The following is a 17,483-nucleotide window of genomic DNA, read 5'->3' on the forward strand; positions in this document are numbered from 1 at the left end:
ATGTCCTCACAGATCCGTAGTGGGTTTGGGTGAGTGCCAAGTGAGTACAAAGGAATGCTCAGCACAGGGTCAAGTTCTCTTCCTCAAGCTCCTCTCTCTTTGGGCTTTGTATTAAATGCTGACTTATGCACACAAAAGGACTATAATTCTACATTTTACTCCACTTGTACAATACCAGTGATCTTGGTACTTGGAAGTCAAATTGATGAATAACTAATCCAATTAATAACTGAATATATATTGCCATATATTCAAATATCTGGACAACAGAAAGATATTTTTCTAAGGACAATTTCTTTCTCAGGGATGGCTAATTTAGTTACTGTATTTGCCTAACTGAATCCTGTTTAACTCAAGGGTACTCTGTTATTCTAAAGCAGAACATTCTTTTTAGAGAGTGGTCACACCAGCTCCTGGCACAGGGAGTCTAGGAAAGAATCCTTCCATGTATATTAACCTAGTTTCTGTGCAACCAGAGACAGATCTTCAGGGTAATCCAAAAGATACATTCTTTGGAAGCTTTTGCTTCAGATTTTACATTTCAGTTATCCTAATACTAACATTTTTCTTTCTTTCTTTTTTTTGAGGCAGGGTTTCTCTGTGGCTTTGGAGGCTGTCCTGGAACTAGTTTTTGTAGACCAGGCTGGTCTCAGACTCACAGAGATCCACCTGTCTCTGCCTCCTGAGTGCTGGGATTAAAGGTGTGCACATTTTTCTTTTTTAAAAAAAGACTTATTTTATTTTTGCCTGTATGTATGTATGTGCACCATGTGCCTGCCTGTGCCAGAGGAAGACAGATGAGGACACTGGATTCCCTGCATCTGGAATTACAGAAGGTTGTGAGCCACCATGTGGCCTGTGCTGTCTGCAGAAGTAGTAAATGCTTTAGTTGCTGTGCAACTGAAATAAAAATTGGACAGAAATTTTGCCAACTTGGGGCTCTAAACATGAAGCCTTCAGATCTTTCATTGAGGATGAAAGTCCAAGTGCACTTTTAAATATAAAGTTGTTTTCAAGAAAGAAAACTTATCTTACCCCATCATATCAATGCTCCTAAAGACAAGACGAGACAAGACATGAGGCTGTCACACAGAACATGCACTGCTATTTTTGCCACTTCATAAACAATATCATTCTAACACCTCCATGCTGATGAGCCATTCCAATACAAATGCATCTTTAAAAACATTCAATTTGGGGACCTGAATAGATGACTCAGTCATTAAGAGGACTTATTGCTCTTGTCAAAGTAGAGCTGGGTGTGGTTCTCAGCACCCACATGGTGGCTCGCAGTCATCTCTAATTCCAGTCAGGGGGGTCCAATGACCTCTTCTGACATCCATGGTTATCAGACATACACATGGTGCACATGCATGCCCACAGGCAAAAACACTCATACATGTAAGCAAAAATAAATGAATATTTTTTTCAATTTTGGTATTGTTCCTAAGCAGTTTTGTTGAGAGATGAAAACCAGAAATGGAAGAATCCCATCATTGACAGTTAACATAATCAATTTCAAATGTCTTACTTTTTATATAAGAAGTCCAGAAGACCAAAGGAAAGGGTAAGAGGAGTGATGAAAGAAGGGCTGAAAATTCCTTTAAATTATTATTATAATTCTATTGTTATTTGGTTATTATTATTTTGAGGCAGGGTTTCTCTGTATAACAGCCCTGGTTGTCCTGAAACTCATGTTGTAGACCAGGTTGGCTTTGAACTGACATAGATCTGTCTGCCTCTGCCTCCAGCTGATTGGATTAAAGGTGTGCCGGGGTGGTGATGCATGTCTTTAATCCCAGCACTTGGGAGGCAGAGGTAGACAGATCTCTGTGAGCTGGAAGCCAGTCTGGTCTACAAGAGCCTAAGCTAAGGCCAAGCTTTTACAATTAATAGTAAGTCTCCGTGTCATTATTGGGGAGCTGGCAGTCCCACAAGAAAGGCCAACTACACCGTTCTGCCCCCACCTCCTAATTCTGAGGTTACAGGTGTGTGCCCCCACACTCAGTTTATACAGTGCTGGGCGTCAAACTCAGAGCTCAGTAATACGAGGCAAACATGCCACCAAATGAGCTGTTTCTAGTCGAAACTTAAATCTCTTGATGAAAAATTCACCTGAGTCTATTGAAACAGTCACTCCAAGAATTATGTCCATGGTGCCACCATTTTCTCCTGTTATGTCTTCTCAACCTCACCGTTATTCTCTCAGGTGTCAGGAAAATGACAGTGCAATTCATGATGAGAGAATGTTATAAAATCTGAATCCACACTACCAGACAAACAGCTACAAATACAAGAGTCCCCCCAAATTACAGCAGATTTGATTTGGGAATGTGTGCATGCTCTGGTTAATTTTGCCAGTCTTACTGACCTATTTCCACACTAGGTTCGAAAACACATCTTATGTAACAGGGGTAATTTTTTTTAACTATGCAGATTTTCTTTTTGGTGGCAATGGAGTAAGACTGCACAGCTATAAGATCTGCTCCTAATGCATGGAGGCTCTAGAGAGTGGACAGTCACACCCAAGTGGGAGGTGAGTTATGCAGATTTAGTTCCACTCTTAGCCTTTGGCCTGCAACAAAGGGTACAACACACGGTGCATGCCCAGCTGGAGGCAAGAGGCGGTATTTCTGGTCAGGGGAAGCAGAGATCTAAAGCTGAATGAGACCACTGTTTTTGCCCCGACTTTTCTCACACTTGTTTAAGGCAGAGGTTCTAACATTCTCACAGGGTTTGCATGTACAGGTGCAGGGTATATGTAACTATCACAGGAAGGATGAGGCAAGGGGGACCTGACTGGCCTGATGGCATACTTTCACAACCACAAAATACATGAAGAAAACACTGTATCTGAATCATATCTCGTGGGGTTTCCCCACATGGGAGCATTTAATAAATGTTAACTGACAATAATAATTTATGTAGTGGGCTGGAGAGCTAGCTCTGCAGTAAAAAAAACACTGGCTGCTTCTCCAGGGAACCTGGGGCCAATTCCCAATATCCACATGGCAACAGACCCAGAGGATCTCTCGCCCTCTTCTGGCCTCTGTAGGCACTGCATGCATGTATTACACATACTTTCAGGCAAAAACTCAAACATATAAACAATAAATCTTAAAAAATGAGAGAGAATAATTTCTATATGTCTTGTGCATGATACAATGTATTGTGGAATTGTCAAACTATACCACTGATCATATGCATACGTACTTATTCTTTTTTGATGGTAAGAACACCATTTAATCTCTTGGAAAGTTTCGAAGATACAGCGAATAATTATGTACAGTAGCACAGGTAAGAAGAATTAATTGGTCATCATGATGAACAATAGAACTCTTGAATGTAGTCTCAAAAGTAATGTATCTTTCACCAACTTCTCCCCAAACCATCACCTAACAGTCTCTGGTACTAATGGGTTTTGAGGTTTTCTGATCGCTAGTACACTTTGCACATATGAGAGATCACTCAATATCTGACTCTGTGCATGGTTTATTTCATACTCAAAATAATGCCTCCATACTATAGGTAAAAGATTTTCCTCCTTTTTTAATGGCTGAATGGTATTCTACTCAGAATTCATGCCATCTTGTTCAACTGTTGATAATCTCCAATTGGTGTTATATCATGGCTATTATGAACTCCAATGACCATGGGATGTATCTATCTAAAGATATTTTCTTTATATATATATATATGTATATCTAATAGTGAGACTTCTGGATTATATGATATTTTTAATTTTTAGAGGTATCTCCAGACTATTTTCTATAATGTTTATATGAATTTACATATCCATAAATAGTGTATAAGGGTTTTTCTTTTTCCACAACCTCACCAGAATTTGTTATTTTTGTTTTTTTGATGATAGCCATTGTAACTGGAGTGAGGCAATGCCTCTTGTAAATTTTAAAGTTAATTTGTGTGTGTGTGTGTGTGTGTGTGTGTGTGTGTGTATGTGTGTGTATGCGCGTGTGCTTGCATGTGTGTGCACACATGTTTACTATGGAGGGCATGTGGAGATCAGAGGAAAACTTAGGGAGTTGGTCTTATCCTTCCACCACGAGTTTGGGGATCAAACTTGGGTTGCCAGGCTCGCACAGCAGGTGTTTTTACCTGCAGTGGCACCTCACTGGCCTCTACCTGATGGTTAGTGGTGCTGAGCATTTTTCAAGTGCCTGCAGGCTCTTTGCAGTGTTTGTGAGAGTGTCTATTTGAGTCCTTTGCTCATTTCTGAGCACCTTTTCTTGTGAAGTTGTTTTAGTCTATCGTCCCTGGGATGGCAATCCTTGGGAGGTATAGTTCAGACTATTTCTGCCTGGGTCTTTACCCTGCCAGTTTCTTGGGAGGTATAGTGTTAGTGTCCTCTTTCTGCCTGGGTCTTTACACCCTGCTGGTTTCTTGGCTGTGCAGAAGCATCTTCCGTTTGTGCAGCCCTGCTCATCTATTTTCACCTTTGTTGCTTTATTTCAGGATCATGGCCAAACCGTCATCCCCAGACAATTTTCTAGAGGTTTTCCTTTGTTTCTTCTAGTAGCTTTGTAATTTAAAGTCTTAGGTTTCAAATCTTAAGTTTGTTTTTAATGGTACACAGCACACAAAAAGGGTCCAGTTCCATTCTTCTGCAGGCTGAGATCTAGTTTTCTTTGCACAATTTATTGAAGAAATTGTCCTTTTCTCATTTTGTGTTCTTAGAATCAACTGGTGGGGGACTGGGGAGATGGCTCAGTGGTTAAGAGGGCTGCTCTTCCAGAGGACCCCAGTTTGATTCCCAGCACACACATGGCCACTCACAATAACCTGTGACTCCAATCTAAGGTATTCGATATCATCTTCTGGCCTTTGAGGGCATTAGGCACACAAGTGGTGTACAGACACACATGATAACAAAATACACATACACATAAAGTAAATAAAAGAAAATGAATATTTAAAAAATCAGTTGTTGGTAAACATGTGGGTTTATCCCTGGGCTAACTATTCTTTGGTCCACTGGCCTATGTATGTGTCTCATGCACCACACTGTTTGATTACTAAAGCTTTGCAGTATGGCAAGAAGTATGACTATTCCAGCTTTGTTCTTTTTTGCTTAAGACTCGGCCAGGCTGGAGAGATGGCTCAGTGGTTAAGATGACTGCTCTTCCAGAGGACTGGGATCAATTCCCAGCACCCACATGGCAGCTTGTAGCTGTCTGTAACTACAGGCACAATAAATAAATTAATTAATTTAAAAAAAGAGCACTGGCTACTCTCCCAGAGGTCCTCAGTTCAATTCCCAGCAACCACTGGTGGCTCACAGTCATCTATAGTGGGATCTGATGCCCTTTTCTGTCCTGTACCTGTACATGCATATAGAGTATTCATATACATTAAACAAATAAGTCTTTAAAAAATATTTTTTGGCCATTCCAAATCTTTTGTAATTCTATGTGATCCTTAGGATTCCTTTTTCTGTTTTGTAAAAAAATAAAGTCATCAAAATTTTGACAAGAAACTTCACACATTTTATCTATGTTAATTTTTCTGATGACTGAACATGAGATAATCTTCCATTTATTCCTGTCTTCAATTTCATTTTCTTCCTTTTTGTTTTGTTTTGTTTTGTTTTTTGAGTCAGAGTCTTGCCGTGCAGCCAAGACTGGCCTGGAATTCATGATTCTCCTGCCTCAACCCTGGTGATGGGATTATAGACCTGTTACCATGGCTAGCTTTGCTTCAATTTCTTTTATTAATGCTTTAAACTTTTCAATTTTTATGTTTACCTAATTGTTTACCACTTCTTCAAAATTTGTTAGAAGAAACAGAAAAACAAAAACATACAAACAACAAACAAAAGCCAGCAAAGTTATCTGCAGCATTTCCCCCCAGATCTCAGTGGTATTTATACAATGCTGCACCTAACAATGGCAGAAAACTCACACTTCCCAAGTGTCCCTAGAATGCTTCCAAGCTAGAGCATACAATGGGCCACAGAATAAATCTTATTAGACTAACCAATCACACAGAGCATGTGCTCTGACAATAAGAGTTAACTCTTGATGACTGCTGGTGGTGCATACCTTTATTTCCAGCACCAGAGAGGCAGAGGCAGGCTAATCTCTGAGTTCACGGCCAGCCTAGTCTACAGAGTGAGTTCCAGGATTGCCAGGGCTACACAGAAAAACCCTGTCTTCAAAAGAAAAACGGGGGGGGGTGTTATCTTTTAACTCACCACTATCAATATTATTTGGAAATGAAGCAAACAATAAGTAAGTCTTAGATCAAAGGAGAGATCTCAGTGAAAATGGACAGTCTTTTAATGGTATTATCATGAAAATACAACATATATATTTATATTTACAGAATACTGCTAAAGAAGATCTTCAGAAATTTACATTTTGTGTTAGAACGAGGAAAAATAATTTAAAGTCAGTGGTTCTTATTGTAGGAAATTAGAAAGGGGCTGGAGAGCTGGCTCAGCAGGGAAAGCTGCTTGCTGCCAAGCTTGACAACCTGAGTTTGATTATCAGGACCCACATGGTAGAAGGAGAAAACACTTTCCTCTGACCTTCATGTGCATGTGTGTGCACACACACTCAATAGAAAATGTGAAGAAAAAAATAAGGCCAGGAATGGTGCATACACCTTTAATCCCAGTAATCTTGGAGCAGAGGTTGCCAGATCTTTGTGAACCTGGTCAATATAGTTTGTTCCAGTCCAGCCAGCGTTACATAGTTACAAGTGTGTGTGTGTGTGTGTGTGTGTGTGTGTGTGTGTGTGTGTGTGTGTGTATACATGTAGATAGATAGGAAGAAAGGAAGGAAACAAGGAAAGAAGGAAGGAAGGAAATTTAAAAAATAAATAGGTGAACCAATAAATAAAAAGAAATTTGAAAAAAGTGGACCAAATTGCAGGGCGTTGGTGGCGCATGCCTTTAATCCCAGCACTCGGGAGGCAGAGGCAGGCAGATCTCTGTGAGTTCGACGCCAGCCTGGTCTACAGAGCGAGTTCCAGGACAGCCTCCAAGAGAATACAGAGACAGAGAATACAATACAGAGAAACCCTGTCTCGAAAAACAAAAACAAAAACAAAAAAGAGGACCAAATTAAAATCAAAGCAAAGAGAAGATTTCTAAAAAGCAAAATAAAAACTAGGATGTAAAATGTGAAGACTTTGAAAAGACATAAAAGTCACACAAAATTGGTCTGATGAGAGGAGGGGACAGGACAACCATGTTACCAAGCATAAGAGAAGCACATAACCATAGATCCTGCAGGTGACATCGTAAGGCAGCACATATGATGTGCTGGTAAAGAGAAATACTATGAGGTTAAACTATGATTACACCACTGCTGGTGAAGGAAACAAGACGAGATTGAAGACACAGTTAGGTGGAAAGCTAGCCTCTGCATCAGAAGAATTAACACAGATAGAATGTCTACAGTGCAGGTCAGAGGATAATTTTGGGAGTCAAGTCCATGGAACTCAGGTTGCCACGCTTCTGCGGCAAGTGCTTTTACCTGCTGGGCCATCATCTTGCAGCCCTTCCTATTTTGTGTTTCATAATTGTCCTTTTCCTCCCGCTGCATGTCTTACTTCTCTGTTAGCATCAACACTGAGAACTTAGTGTCCACCAAAGATAGAAAGATAGGGACACATTCAGTCCACCCACCTCTTGTGTTGCAGGCAGGGTCCCCTCACAGGTGACACAGTATCTCAGATGAACAGGATTCCCGGTGCCACAGGTGCGACAGATCACCTTCTCCTTGATAACGGAATTAGAAACAGAATGAGCAACAACAGGGTGGAGGTGTTAGCAGTCCTGTTAGTCAGCCAACAGTGTTACAGCACCCAGTTAGGAATACTGGGAATAGTGCCAGACAAATGAACAGGTTTTTTTTTTTTTTGCGGGTTTTTTGTTTTTGTTTTTTGTTGTTTTGTTTTTCAAGACAGTGTTTCTCTGTGTAGCTTTGGAGATTGTCCTGGAACTAGCTCTTATAGATCAGGCTGGTCTCGAACTCACAGAGATCCGCCTGACTCTGCCTCCTGAGTGCTGGGATTAAAGGCGTGTGCCACCATGCCCAGTTCAAATGAACAGTTTTAAAAGAAACAAAACTGCAGGCAAGCATGCAAGTAAACTGAAGACAGTACTCATTTAGTTTGAGGAAGACAATTTGAAATTTACAATGGTTATGCTCCCATCTCCAAGAGGGAAACCTGATAGCCAACAGGCTTTCTACTTCATGGCCTACACTGTAAAGAAAAAGACTTGAGAGCAGCAGAAGCTCACCTGTGGGTTTACAAGTCTGCTGGGTCCCGAGACTATGCTAACTATGAATTTAGGTTTGTTCTGTGAGTTATGACTTAGATAAAGTGGAAGAAGTGACGTCAGAAGAAAATATTAATGCAACTTCCCAAGTCAGTCCAAGAGTCAAGATGCAACAGAGGAGATGACAGAACTAGATAGAGCTAAAAGTGAGAAAAAAGGGCAGAGGAGATGGAGGAGGGCGGGGAGACACTATACCTGTTAATAAGATTAGCACATTTAAGGAGAAACCTCACATTTTGCCCTGGAATAACAGGGAAATGCCTAGAGGGTCAGACTGCACCACAGGAGGCTCCAGTTTAGCAGATGCAAATTGCCTGGAAAGAACTACCACAACCGCTTAGGTCAGTGCTTTCCAGGGGCAGCCACCAAGGAGCCCAGAGGCTTACTCGTGGAGAAAGGGCCAGGGTTTATCTGGGGCTGGCAGCAGAGTTTACTAGCACCATCCACAAGGTATTGGTTCTGCAGCCATGAACGATGCAGTGCCGAGGGGGTCGTGGAGGCTTGCATCAAAGTTCTAGAAAGCTGTCGAGGCCAGGCCCTGTGTGGCAGGATCAGATTCCCTAAAACAGGCCCTGAGGAGCCCCTGCTTGAAGCTGGGAAAGTGAAGTTTCAGCTGTGAGGGAGAGGCCAGGGTGTGTCAGTTCTAACCCCCTTTTTTCTACAAGATAGGAGCCACCGGCAGAGTGAGCAAACAAAAACATGAAGCCACTGTCATTGAGCAATTGTAAGTCAATATTAATCACAATACTGAATTCTGAATACGCAAAAACAGTAAGACACTGTCTAAATTAGCTGTAATGCAATTTGTCCTCAGAATTCATTTTCAGGGAATATGTGTAGGCATCTCCCTTATAGATCCTGTTGGGTGTTATCTATTTGGATCAGTGTGCCTTCCTAAAAATGAGAATGGGTTTGTTCATGAGACATTAGTTTATCAGTCATTAGTCCACTCTACCAGCTGAAGACAGACACAATGATTCAAACATCACCTTCTGTGTTATCTCATTCATGTTTCCACAGAATCACACTTCCCTACCTTCAAGTGGAGGCTGGCCTGGGGCCGCAGCTGTGGAGCAAGAGGAGCCTCGCACACCACACAGATGGGGGTGTTCATGGGTACCACACTTCCACATTCTGCACACAGGCCCATCTGCTCAGAGGGAAAGGTCAGGTTTGACTTGGGAGATAAAGGCTGACAGGACTCACTTTATAAGATTGGGTTTGCTTTTGTAGACTCTTAAAATAATTACCTTTCCTATTATTTTATTGCCACTAAGAGTAAAAACCTGCTTACTCTAGAATGAGAGCTGTAAGCCAAAGGTGAGCAACAGACCGAAAAGGTCCTGGAAATGCCCGTTTGCACAAGAGCACGGTGGTTCTTACAGGCTGCTCTCCTCCTTGCTCTGGGCAGCGACTCCCCCAGGGCAGGGTGGGCTGGGAACGGTACTAATTCTATGATTGCTGCTGTACATGGCCTTCCTTATTTGGAACACTACTAAGATGACAATCTCAGTAGCAAACAAAGAGGACCAGTGGCTCATGGTAGTCAGAAGATAACCTCAGGTGTCATCATCAGGAATGCTGCCCATCTCCTTTGAGAGGGGGTTTCTCACTGGCCTGCAGCTTACCAATTATGCGAAGCCTGCAGCCCCAAGGCTGGCTAGGGAGCCAGGTGTTGAGAACTGACCCTTTGTGCTTGCAAGTGAAGCAGTACTTTACTGACTGAGACATTCTCCCAGCATCGTGCCCAGGATTTTAGCAGGTAATCTAACTGTAATGTCTCAATAAGTCCTCATTGTGCCCAGGAAGACACACATCTCTACTTGCATGTGTAGATGAAAAAAGAGCTCAATATAGGTAAAAGCTGCCAGGCAGTAGTGGCACATGTCTTTGATCTCAGTACTCAAGAGGCAGAGGCAGACGGATGTCTGTGAGTTCAAGGCCAGCCTGCTCTACAGTGTGAGTTCCAGGATAGCCAGGGATACACACAGAAACCCCATCTCGAAAAAAAAATTAATTAAAAAATAAAAGCCTAGGCTAACTTGAACACAGTTTTAAGTTTCATATTCCGTCTAGCCCACACAAACATTTATCAGCAGAGCCTTACTAGCTTGAGGTACATGAGCACAGTTTTGAGCCAACCTTGTCCCATTTAAACAGTAAGATTTGGGGGCTGGAGAGATGGCTCAGGGGTTAAGAGCACTGGCTGCTCTTCCAGAGGTCATGAGTTCCGTTCCCAGCAACCACATGGTGGCTCAATCTGTCTTCTCTGAGGCCACACAGAGTTCCTGTTAGAAGCATGATCCTACTCTCAGGAAGGACCTGGATAGCAAGGGATCAATGTGTTCAAATTCTTTCAGTGAATGTTTGTGGCTTATGTGACAGGCCCTTGTCACAGCTACCTACACAGCCACATAAAACTAGACACCAATGTTTTCAAACATTTTGCAGCTTACCTGAGCCCCTTCCGGGGGTGGAAGGCGATAGCCAAATATAGGTGGGACAGGAGCGCCACATTCATGACAGAAGCGAGCAAAGGGATCAGATGGACGGGAAGCCAGACAGTGGGCACACCTACAACCAAACAGTTTCCATTTATCCATGAGGGTCTACATTCTTACATATCTAATGGATGGGAGAGGTGCATGTGCTCCTGCCCCTCCCTCACCCCCAAGGGACTACTGGCAGTAAAAGGTTGTTGGAGGGGCATTTTTTTATCAGTGATAAAAATACTGAAGTCCATGCTTATGCAAACAATCATAGTTAAATTCAGATACACACACATGCACTCCACAACATGAAAGTTGGAGAGGAAATTCTTCAGAAGTGTGTGCGTGTGTGTGTGTGTGTGTGTGTGTGTGTGTGTGTGTGTGTGGTATTTCTAAAATACCTTCATTAGGCACACCTTTAATCCCAGCACTTGGGAGGCAGAGGCAGGTGGATCTCAAGACCAACCTGATCTACAAGAACTAGTTCCAGGACAGCCTCCAAAACAACACAGAGAAACCCTGTCTCAAACCCCTACCCCCCGAAAAAAGAATGCAGAGGTTGTCTGAAATAATTTTTTAAGTAAGACCTAACTATATTTTGCTTAAAAGAAATGAAATGTAAGTAGGGGGACAAAAGTAAATTGTAAGATACAATATGTCATAAGATATTCGTTAAAAGAAGGTGGGGTGTCTACTCATTATTAGAGCAAGTGGATGTCTGAGCAGAGGAAGTCACCAGAGTCAAAGAAGGCAATTTCATAGTGGCATATGAGTAGCTCAGCAACAGGATATAAACATTTAAACAGTTACATATTTAATATCAGTTTTAAGGAGACTTTTAAGACTCCATGGACTTTCACAGTTGGGCAAATTGCATTTTGCGCTGAAAGGCCATGAGCTCTGGAGCCAGTGGTGAGATGTTACGATTTGAGTCTGCAGTGCCACTCACAACCTCGGGTTTCTAATGCTTAGCCTTCGTGTGTCGTGTGAAGGCTGTGGAGCCTGGTTAGTGGAGCACGTTACCAGAGAATGGACTTTGAAGGTTGTACCCCTCCCTGGTTCAGCCCGTGCACTCTCTGCTTCTTGTTTGCTATGTTGTGACTAAACAGAGAGGATCTTACTGTGTTTCCCAGGCTAACCTGGAACTTTGTATTAAGCCCAGGTTAGCACAGGACTTGTGATCCTCCTACCTTAACATCATTAAGGCTGGCATTATAGGCATGTGACACGTGTGAATAGCTGAAGTTTTTCACAAATATGACAAACTAAGAATCAGATATAGTCGGGTGATGGTGGTACACACCTTTAATCCCAGCACTCAGGAGGAAGAGACAGGCAGATCTCTCGAGTTTGAGGCCAGCCTGGTCTACTGAGCGAGTTCCAGGACAGCCTCCAAAGCTATAGAGAAACCCTGTCTAAAAAGAAGAGGAAGGAGGATGGGGACGAAGAAGAGGAGGAGGAAGAGGAGGAGAAGGAGAAGAAGAAGAAGGAGGAGGAGGAGGAGGAGGAGGAGGAGCAGAAGGAGAAGGAGAAGGAGAAGGAGAAGGAGAAGAAGAAGAAGAAGAAGAAGAAGAAGAAGAAGAAGAAGAAGAAGAAGGAGAAGGAGGAGGAGGAGGAGGAGGAGGAGCAGAAGGAGAAGGAGAAGGAGAAGGAGAAGGAGAAGGAGAAGAAGAAGAAGAAGAAGAAGAAGAAGAAGAAGAAGAAGAAGAAGAAGAAGAAGAAGAAGAAGAAGAAGAAGAAGAAGAAGAAGAAGAAGAAGAAGAAGATCAACAGTTGACTGGATGGGGCATGATAAGAAGGTCACACATGTTTCAATCACACTCTTTACAGACAAGCATTTTAGTGTATGCCAGTTAGCCCCCCTCCTTTTTAAAAAATTTTTGTTTTTGTTTTTTGGGTTTTGGTTTTTTTGGTTTTTTGTGGGGGAGGTTGGTTATTCGAGACAGGGTTTCTCTGTATTGTTTTGGGGCCTGTCCTGGAACTTGCTCTGTAGACCAGGCTGGCCTTTAACTCACAGAGATCCGCCTGCCTCTGCCTCCCGAGTGTTGGGATGAAAGGCATGCGTCACCAACGTCCAGCCTTTTAAAATTTTTTTCTACATTTTATTTTCTGTGTTTGGATGTTTTGACTGCAATACATGCCCATAACCATAGAGGCCAGAAGAGGGGCTGAATTCCCTGGAACTGGAGTTACAGACAGTTGTGCTCACTATATGGGTGTGGACAACTAAACTCAGGTCCTCTGGAAGAGAAGTTAGTGCTCTCAATTACTCGGTCATCTCTCTAGTCCCAGCCTCTTTTCCCCAACTATATGGTCTTAAGACTCTAAAACACCAAAACTCAGGAGACCGAAGCAAGAAAATTGTTTCAAGTTTGAGGCCAACCTGGACTGCATAGCAAGTGCCAGGCCTACATGGCAAGTAGGCCTATCTCAACAAATTTAACTTAAAAAACCAGGTAAAACCAGCGTTATACTTCATTTTAAGTCTCCATGGGAGATGGTGACTTTGTCTAAGACTGATAGAGAACATGTCACGTACTTGAGGAAGTCCGTGTCCCTCTGGATCCGTGTGATCTCTGTGCTTGTCAGACTTCTCTGGCCAGTTATATGCGCAAAGCCCGGGGACTGAAACGAAGAAAACAGCTAGGAATGCACGTACAGGTGCATAACATAGTGAAGGCTATCGGGTAAGGAAAGTCCGTTCAAATTCATTTACCAACATTCTTTTTTTTTTTTTCGAGACAGGGTTTCTCTGTATTGTTTTAGAGGCTGTCCTGGAACTTGCTCTGTAGACCAGTGCCTGGCACCAACATTCATGTTTTAAAATTATCATGGGGGTGGAGGGAAGGCTGGAACCTCGACCTGAACGAGGTGACACAGCACAGGCAGGTTGGAGCCACTGCCCTCGCCATGACCCCGAGTAATCAGCGAGAGCTTGCTGGCCAGAACATGAAGAGCAGAGCAACTCCGTTAAGGGAAAGCGCCAAGATGAAGGGCTTTCTGCTGCAGCCCGCAAGCAGAGGGACTCAGAGATCAGGCAGCAGAAGCAAAAAAAGGGAAAGCAAGAAGGAAGAGCCCAAGTAGCTTTGTGGCTTCGTGTCCAACCCTCTTGCTCTATGCCTGTGTGCCTGGAGTCAGTCCGCCAGGCTTGAGTTTCGAGTTTCTTCCTGTAGTGCTCACAGGTCCCAGCACCGATGGCATTCCCTTTGCCCTGAGTCTGCAGTGGGTTCCTTTTGTGCTTCCTTCCCCTCAGGGAGCTGCCCCCACTCCTGGGGGGTGAGGGGGCTGCCCCTTCTCAGTGCTTTTTATTCCTGTGGGGCACACCCCGAAATATTAAAAGTAGCTTTGTAAAACAAAAACACTACCATGGGGAAGCCTGATGGTGGTGGTGGTACATGCCCTTTTTTTTTTCTTTTTTGAGATAGGGTTTCTTTGTGTATAACAGAGTGGCATATGCCTTTAAGCCCCGAACTCAAGAGGCAGAAGCAGGTGGATCTCTGAGTTCGAGGACAGCCTGGTCTACAGAGCAAGTTCCAGGGCAGCCAGTGTTACACAGAGAGGCCCTGTTTACAAAAACAAAAACAAAACAAAACCCCCAAACATTTGTGTGACTTGATTGTCATTTCCTATCATAGGGCAGCTTTATGGACATGGAGGCTCTTCCCTTCGAACACAGTATTTCCAGAGCTGGGACACTGCCTGGAACATGGCTAAAGGCTGAAAGATGCTGTTCTAACGTATGCTGGGAAGCATTAAAATGCCTGAGGTATTTTGGCTACCTTAAAGAATTTCCGCTGATGTTACCTGGGACTGGTGAGTAGCTATTCTGGAACCCGATCCTTCATGGTAGGCTGGGATTTCCAGTGGACTCTCGGAGAAGCGAAGATCTTTCAGAGTTTTAGGGTCTGCTCTTTCGCCTACCTTGAGGTCTATAATTATATTAAAAATATTGTGTTGTGATTAACTGTTAGCATGTAAAACCATGCAAATATGTCCTTCCTAGCAGCAACTACTATAAAGTCACCCTCCCCAAGTCAGAGAAACAGAACTGAGAAAGGAATAATTAACCCAGTCTAAGAAAATAACCTCCTTTGATCCCTTCTACAACATTCCCTGTCAAGCTAAGAAAACATACCAGTCCCATTGCAAAGTTAGCAGATAGCATATTTCAATTAACCTGTGACAACCTCTTCTTGCTTACTAACCCAGGAATCCAGAAACTTTGCTGTCGGAAGTCATGTAACTAGAAGACCCAGTCACTTTGTTGCTGTTTTAGAAAACAAATAAACAAAACCCCCAACAGCCTGAGTTGGTCCTGGGAACCATGTGTAATGAGACAACTGGCTCCCAAAAGTTGTCCTCTGTGGCATACATGTGCCACACACAAACAGCAACAACAACAACAATACTGTTGGGCTGTCACAGATTTTCTTTTTAGTTGAAATGATGTTATCTGAATACTGTGCAATTGGACTGGTCCATTTTCTTAGCTTGACAGGGAATGTTGTACAGGGTATCAAGGGAGGTTATTTTCTTAGACAGAGTTGATTATTTCTTTCTCAGTTCTACTTCGCTGACATGGGAGGGAGACTTTATAGTAGTTGCTGCTGGGAAAGAATGTGATATAGTCCTTTACTGGATGTTTCTAATCATGAGGACATACTTACATGGCAAATCCTTTGGCCCGCTAAGCTATGTTGCTGGTTCCCAAGACATAAAGCAGCAAGCTCATTTTCTAGCTATGTGCTGAACACATCTTTCCTACATGCACCTTTGTAGTTTCCAAAGTAACCTAACCTGAATCCACATCTGATGCTGGCCCTACTCACACAGCTCGGTTTTACTCAATTCTAGAAAAATTCTGCTTTTGTTTAAGATTTACCCAAATACTACTCACTCCCCAAACCCGATGACTCTTTGGTGAGGCACCCCATGTTCCTTAAATACAATCATTCAATAAATCAAATTTATCAGACTGCTTGTTTATCTCCCGTGGTCTTAATCTGTTAGCTAGAATAAAATATTCAAACTGTAGCCTGCCTTCCCGGTTTTCTTATTTCAACACAAGTGCATGAGAACTGCGCAGTGAGCACGCGGGAGGCCTGCTTAGAGGCTTCCTTCTACCTCGCCGTACCTGCAAGTCGTCTAAGGTTAACGTTCCAAGTCGATTTGTTTTCAGCATTCTTATACTTCTTCCTTAATTTTGGTCCGACAAATCCATTTTTTAGTTCCTAGGAATGAAGAGATTACATGGCATTTGATTATCTAGACTTAGAGTGGGAGAATTAGAAGCCATGGTAGAGACAGTATCATGGTGGACACCTCCTCCTGGAAAGGGATTATAGCAGTTTTTATAAAGTGACTTTTGTTTCCATTAGAAACCTGCAGCTTTGTGTCTGGGCTACTTGGTGAGCAGCATGTCTAGCTGGTAGCCCTCACCAGGTCAAGCAGCCAAGATAGGAAATGTGGATAGTTACATTATCAGAGACAGTAATAGCACAAGAACAGAAACAGAGGGACAAATAGGGTGAGGTCAGACCAAAATGACAGGCCTTGTGCACACTGCCTGCCCAGACATCCCTCTAAGCCCTCTTCTATGGCCTTTCTTTTATGTGGACTCCATCCCTTCTGGGTGTCTGATGACTGTCCCCGCGACACTCACACCACAGACTCTATCTACTTGCATCTACTCTGGTCCCACAACATGTGCTCTGGTCTCAGGGATACCACTTGGCTTAGGTAACACCCCCACAAACTTTCTCTGTCACTCTCAACAAGTACCCTATGAGATCTCCTGACTGGGTGGCCACTCTCTGGCCCTCTTACCTGGATCACTGGTGCTGACAACCCAGGGCTGGTTTCAAATATCCTTCTTAGGTCTATCAGATTAACTCTCCAAAGAAGTGAAGAATTGCAGTTTTTGGCGGGTGAAGACTAATAGAAGTCAACACACACTGGAATGGTCTACTAGCCTGACTATTCAATTTGCATCTCCCTTGCCTGCCCCTAAGCTCTGCTAAAAGTATGGTAGCCCTGCTTACTGCCATGTTGGAGCTTGTAAATGGGAAAATCTGACAAGAAGCCAAGGAATCACATGCTCAGGTCACTTTTCCCCAGCGAAGGCCTGGAGCAAGGATAGTAAAGAGTGCAGACAGCTTGTTTATCTGGAGTTTATGCAGCATTAATGCAGCATTCATAGACAAAACGCACAAAGCTGATTCCCTGGGTGGTATGCTAATGGTTTCTGTTTCATCACAGGTAGTCATTGCAGACAACGGAGCACAGGCAGTGACAGCGCCCAGTCTAAATTCTGATCTTAGGCAGTGGAAGGCTTGAGCAAGGCTAGGAAATCAGTGAAGTTGATCCTGACCTTAATCATAAGGATCTGACTGTGAGTAGAGTGTTGTAATGAAAGGGGAGGGTGTGCCCACTGGGCAAGAAAGGATGATGCATATAGTGACAATCTATACATTCTTCGGTTTCATTACTTGCCTGCTTTGAAAAGCCTTTGAGGGCATCGTCAACACTGTCTTCAGGAGAAACCATCTTCGGTGGTTCATAGTCTACCTGGAACACCTTTGTTACAACCCCGCTCTGTCTGCAGTCTCTGAAAAATCATATTTTGAAAAGGAGAGTGTATATTATACAAACATGTAAGGCAAAGGTGGCTAGCAGTTAAGATGATG

General features: G+C 43.0%; 1 protein-coding gene and 1 pseudogene across 14 annotated transcripts in view; one reads left to right on the plus strand and one right to left on the minus strand.

Annotated features, from left to right (window-relative positions):
* Dzank1 (double zinc ribbon and ankyrin repeat domains 1) overlaps positions 1 to 17,483 on the minus strand; it is a 47,365-nt gene that overhangs the window by 17,819 nt on the left and 12,063 nt on the right. For 11 of the 14 annotated variants that reach the window (XR_005877454.1, XR_005877453.1, XM_040746415.1 and 8 more), the window contains exons 4-10: positions 17,290 to 17,404; positions 15,932 to 16,028; positions 14,602 to 14,726; positions 13,337 to 13,422; positions 10,765 to 10,882; positions 9,345 to 9,458; positions 7,652 to 7,744 (exon numbers count right to left, since the gene is read on the minus strand). Coding sequence is in view for 12 of the 14 variants with exons in the window: in XM_040746415.1 (XP_040602349.1) it covers positions 7,652 to 7,744; positions 9,345 to 9,458; positions 10,765 to 10,882; positions 13,337 to 13,422; positions 14,602 to 14,726; positions 15,932 to 16,028; positions 17,290 to 17,404 (748 nt within the window). In the remaining 2 variants the exon portion in view is untranslated. The remainder of the gene's footprint in view (positions 1 to 7,651; positions 7,745 to 9,344; positions 9,459 to 10,764; positions 10,883 to 13,336; positions 13,423 to 14,601; positions 14,727 to 15,931; positions 16,029 to 17,289; positions 17,405 to 17,483) is intronic. The other 3 variants (XM_040746423.1, XM_040746421.1, XM_040746420.1) reach the window with 1 other exon arrangement.
* On the plus strand, positions 13,708 to 13,881 carry LOC121140544 (annotated as a pseudogene).

This window comes from Mesocricetus auratus, unplaced genomic scaffold (assembly GCF_017639785.1).
Source record: "Mesocricetus auratus isolate SY011 unplaced genomic scaffold, BCM_Maur_2.0 Super-Scaffold_100004, whole genome shotgun sequence".
NCBI lineage: Eukaryota > Metazoa > Chordata > Mammalia > Rodentia > Cricetidae > Mesocricetus > Mesocricetus auratus.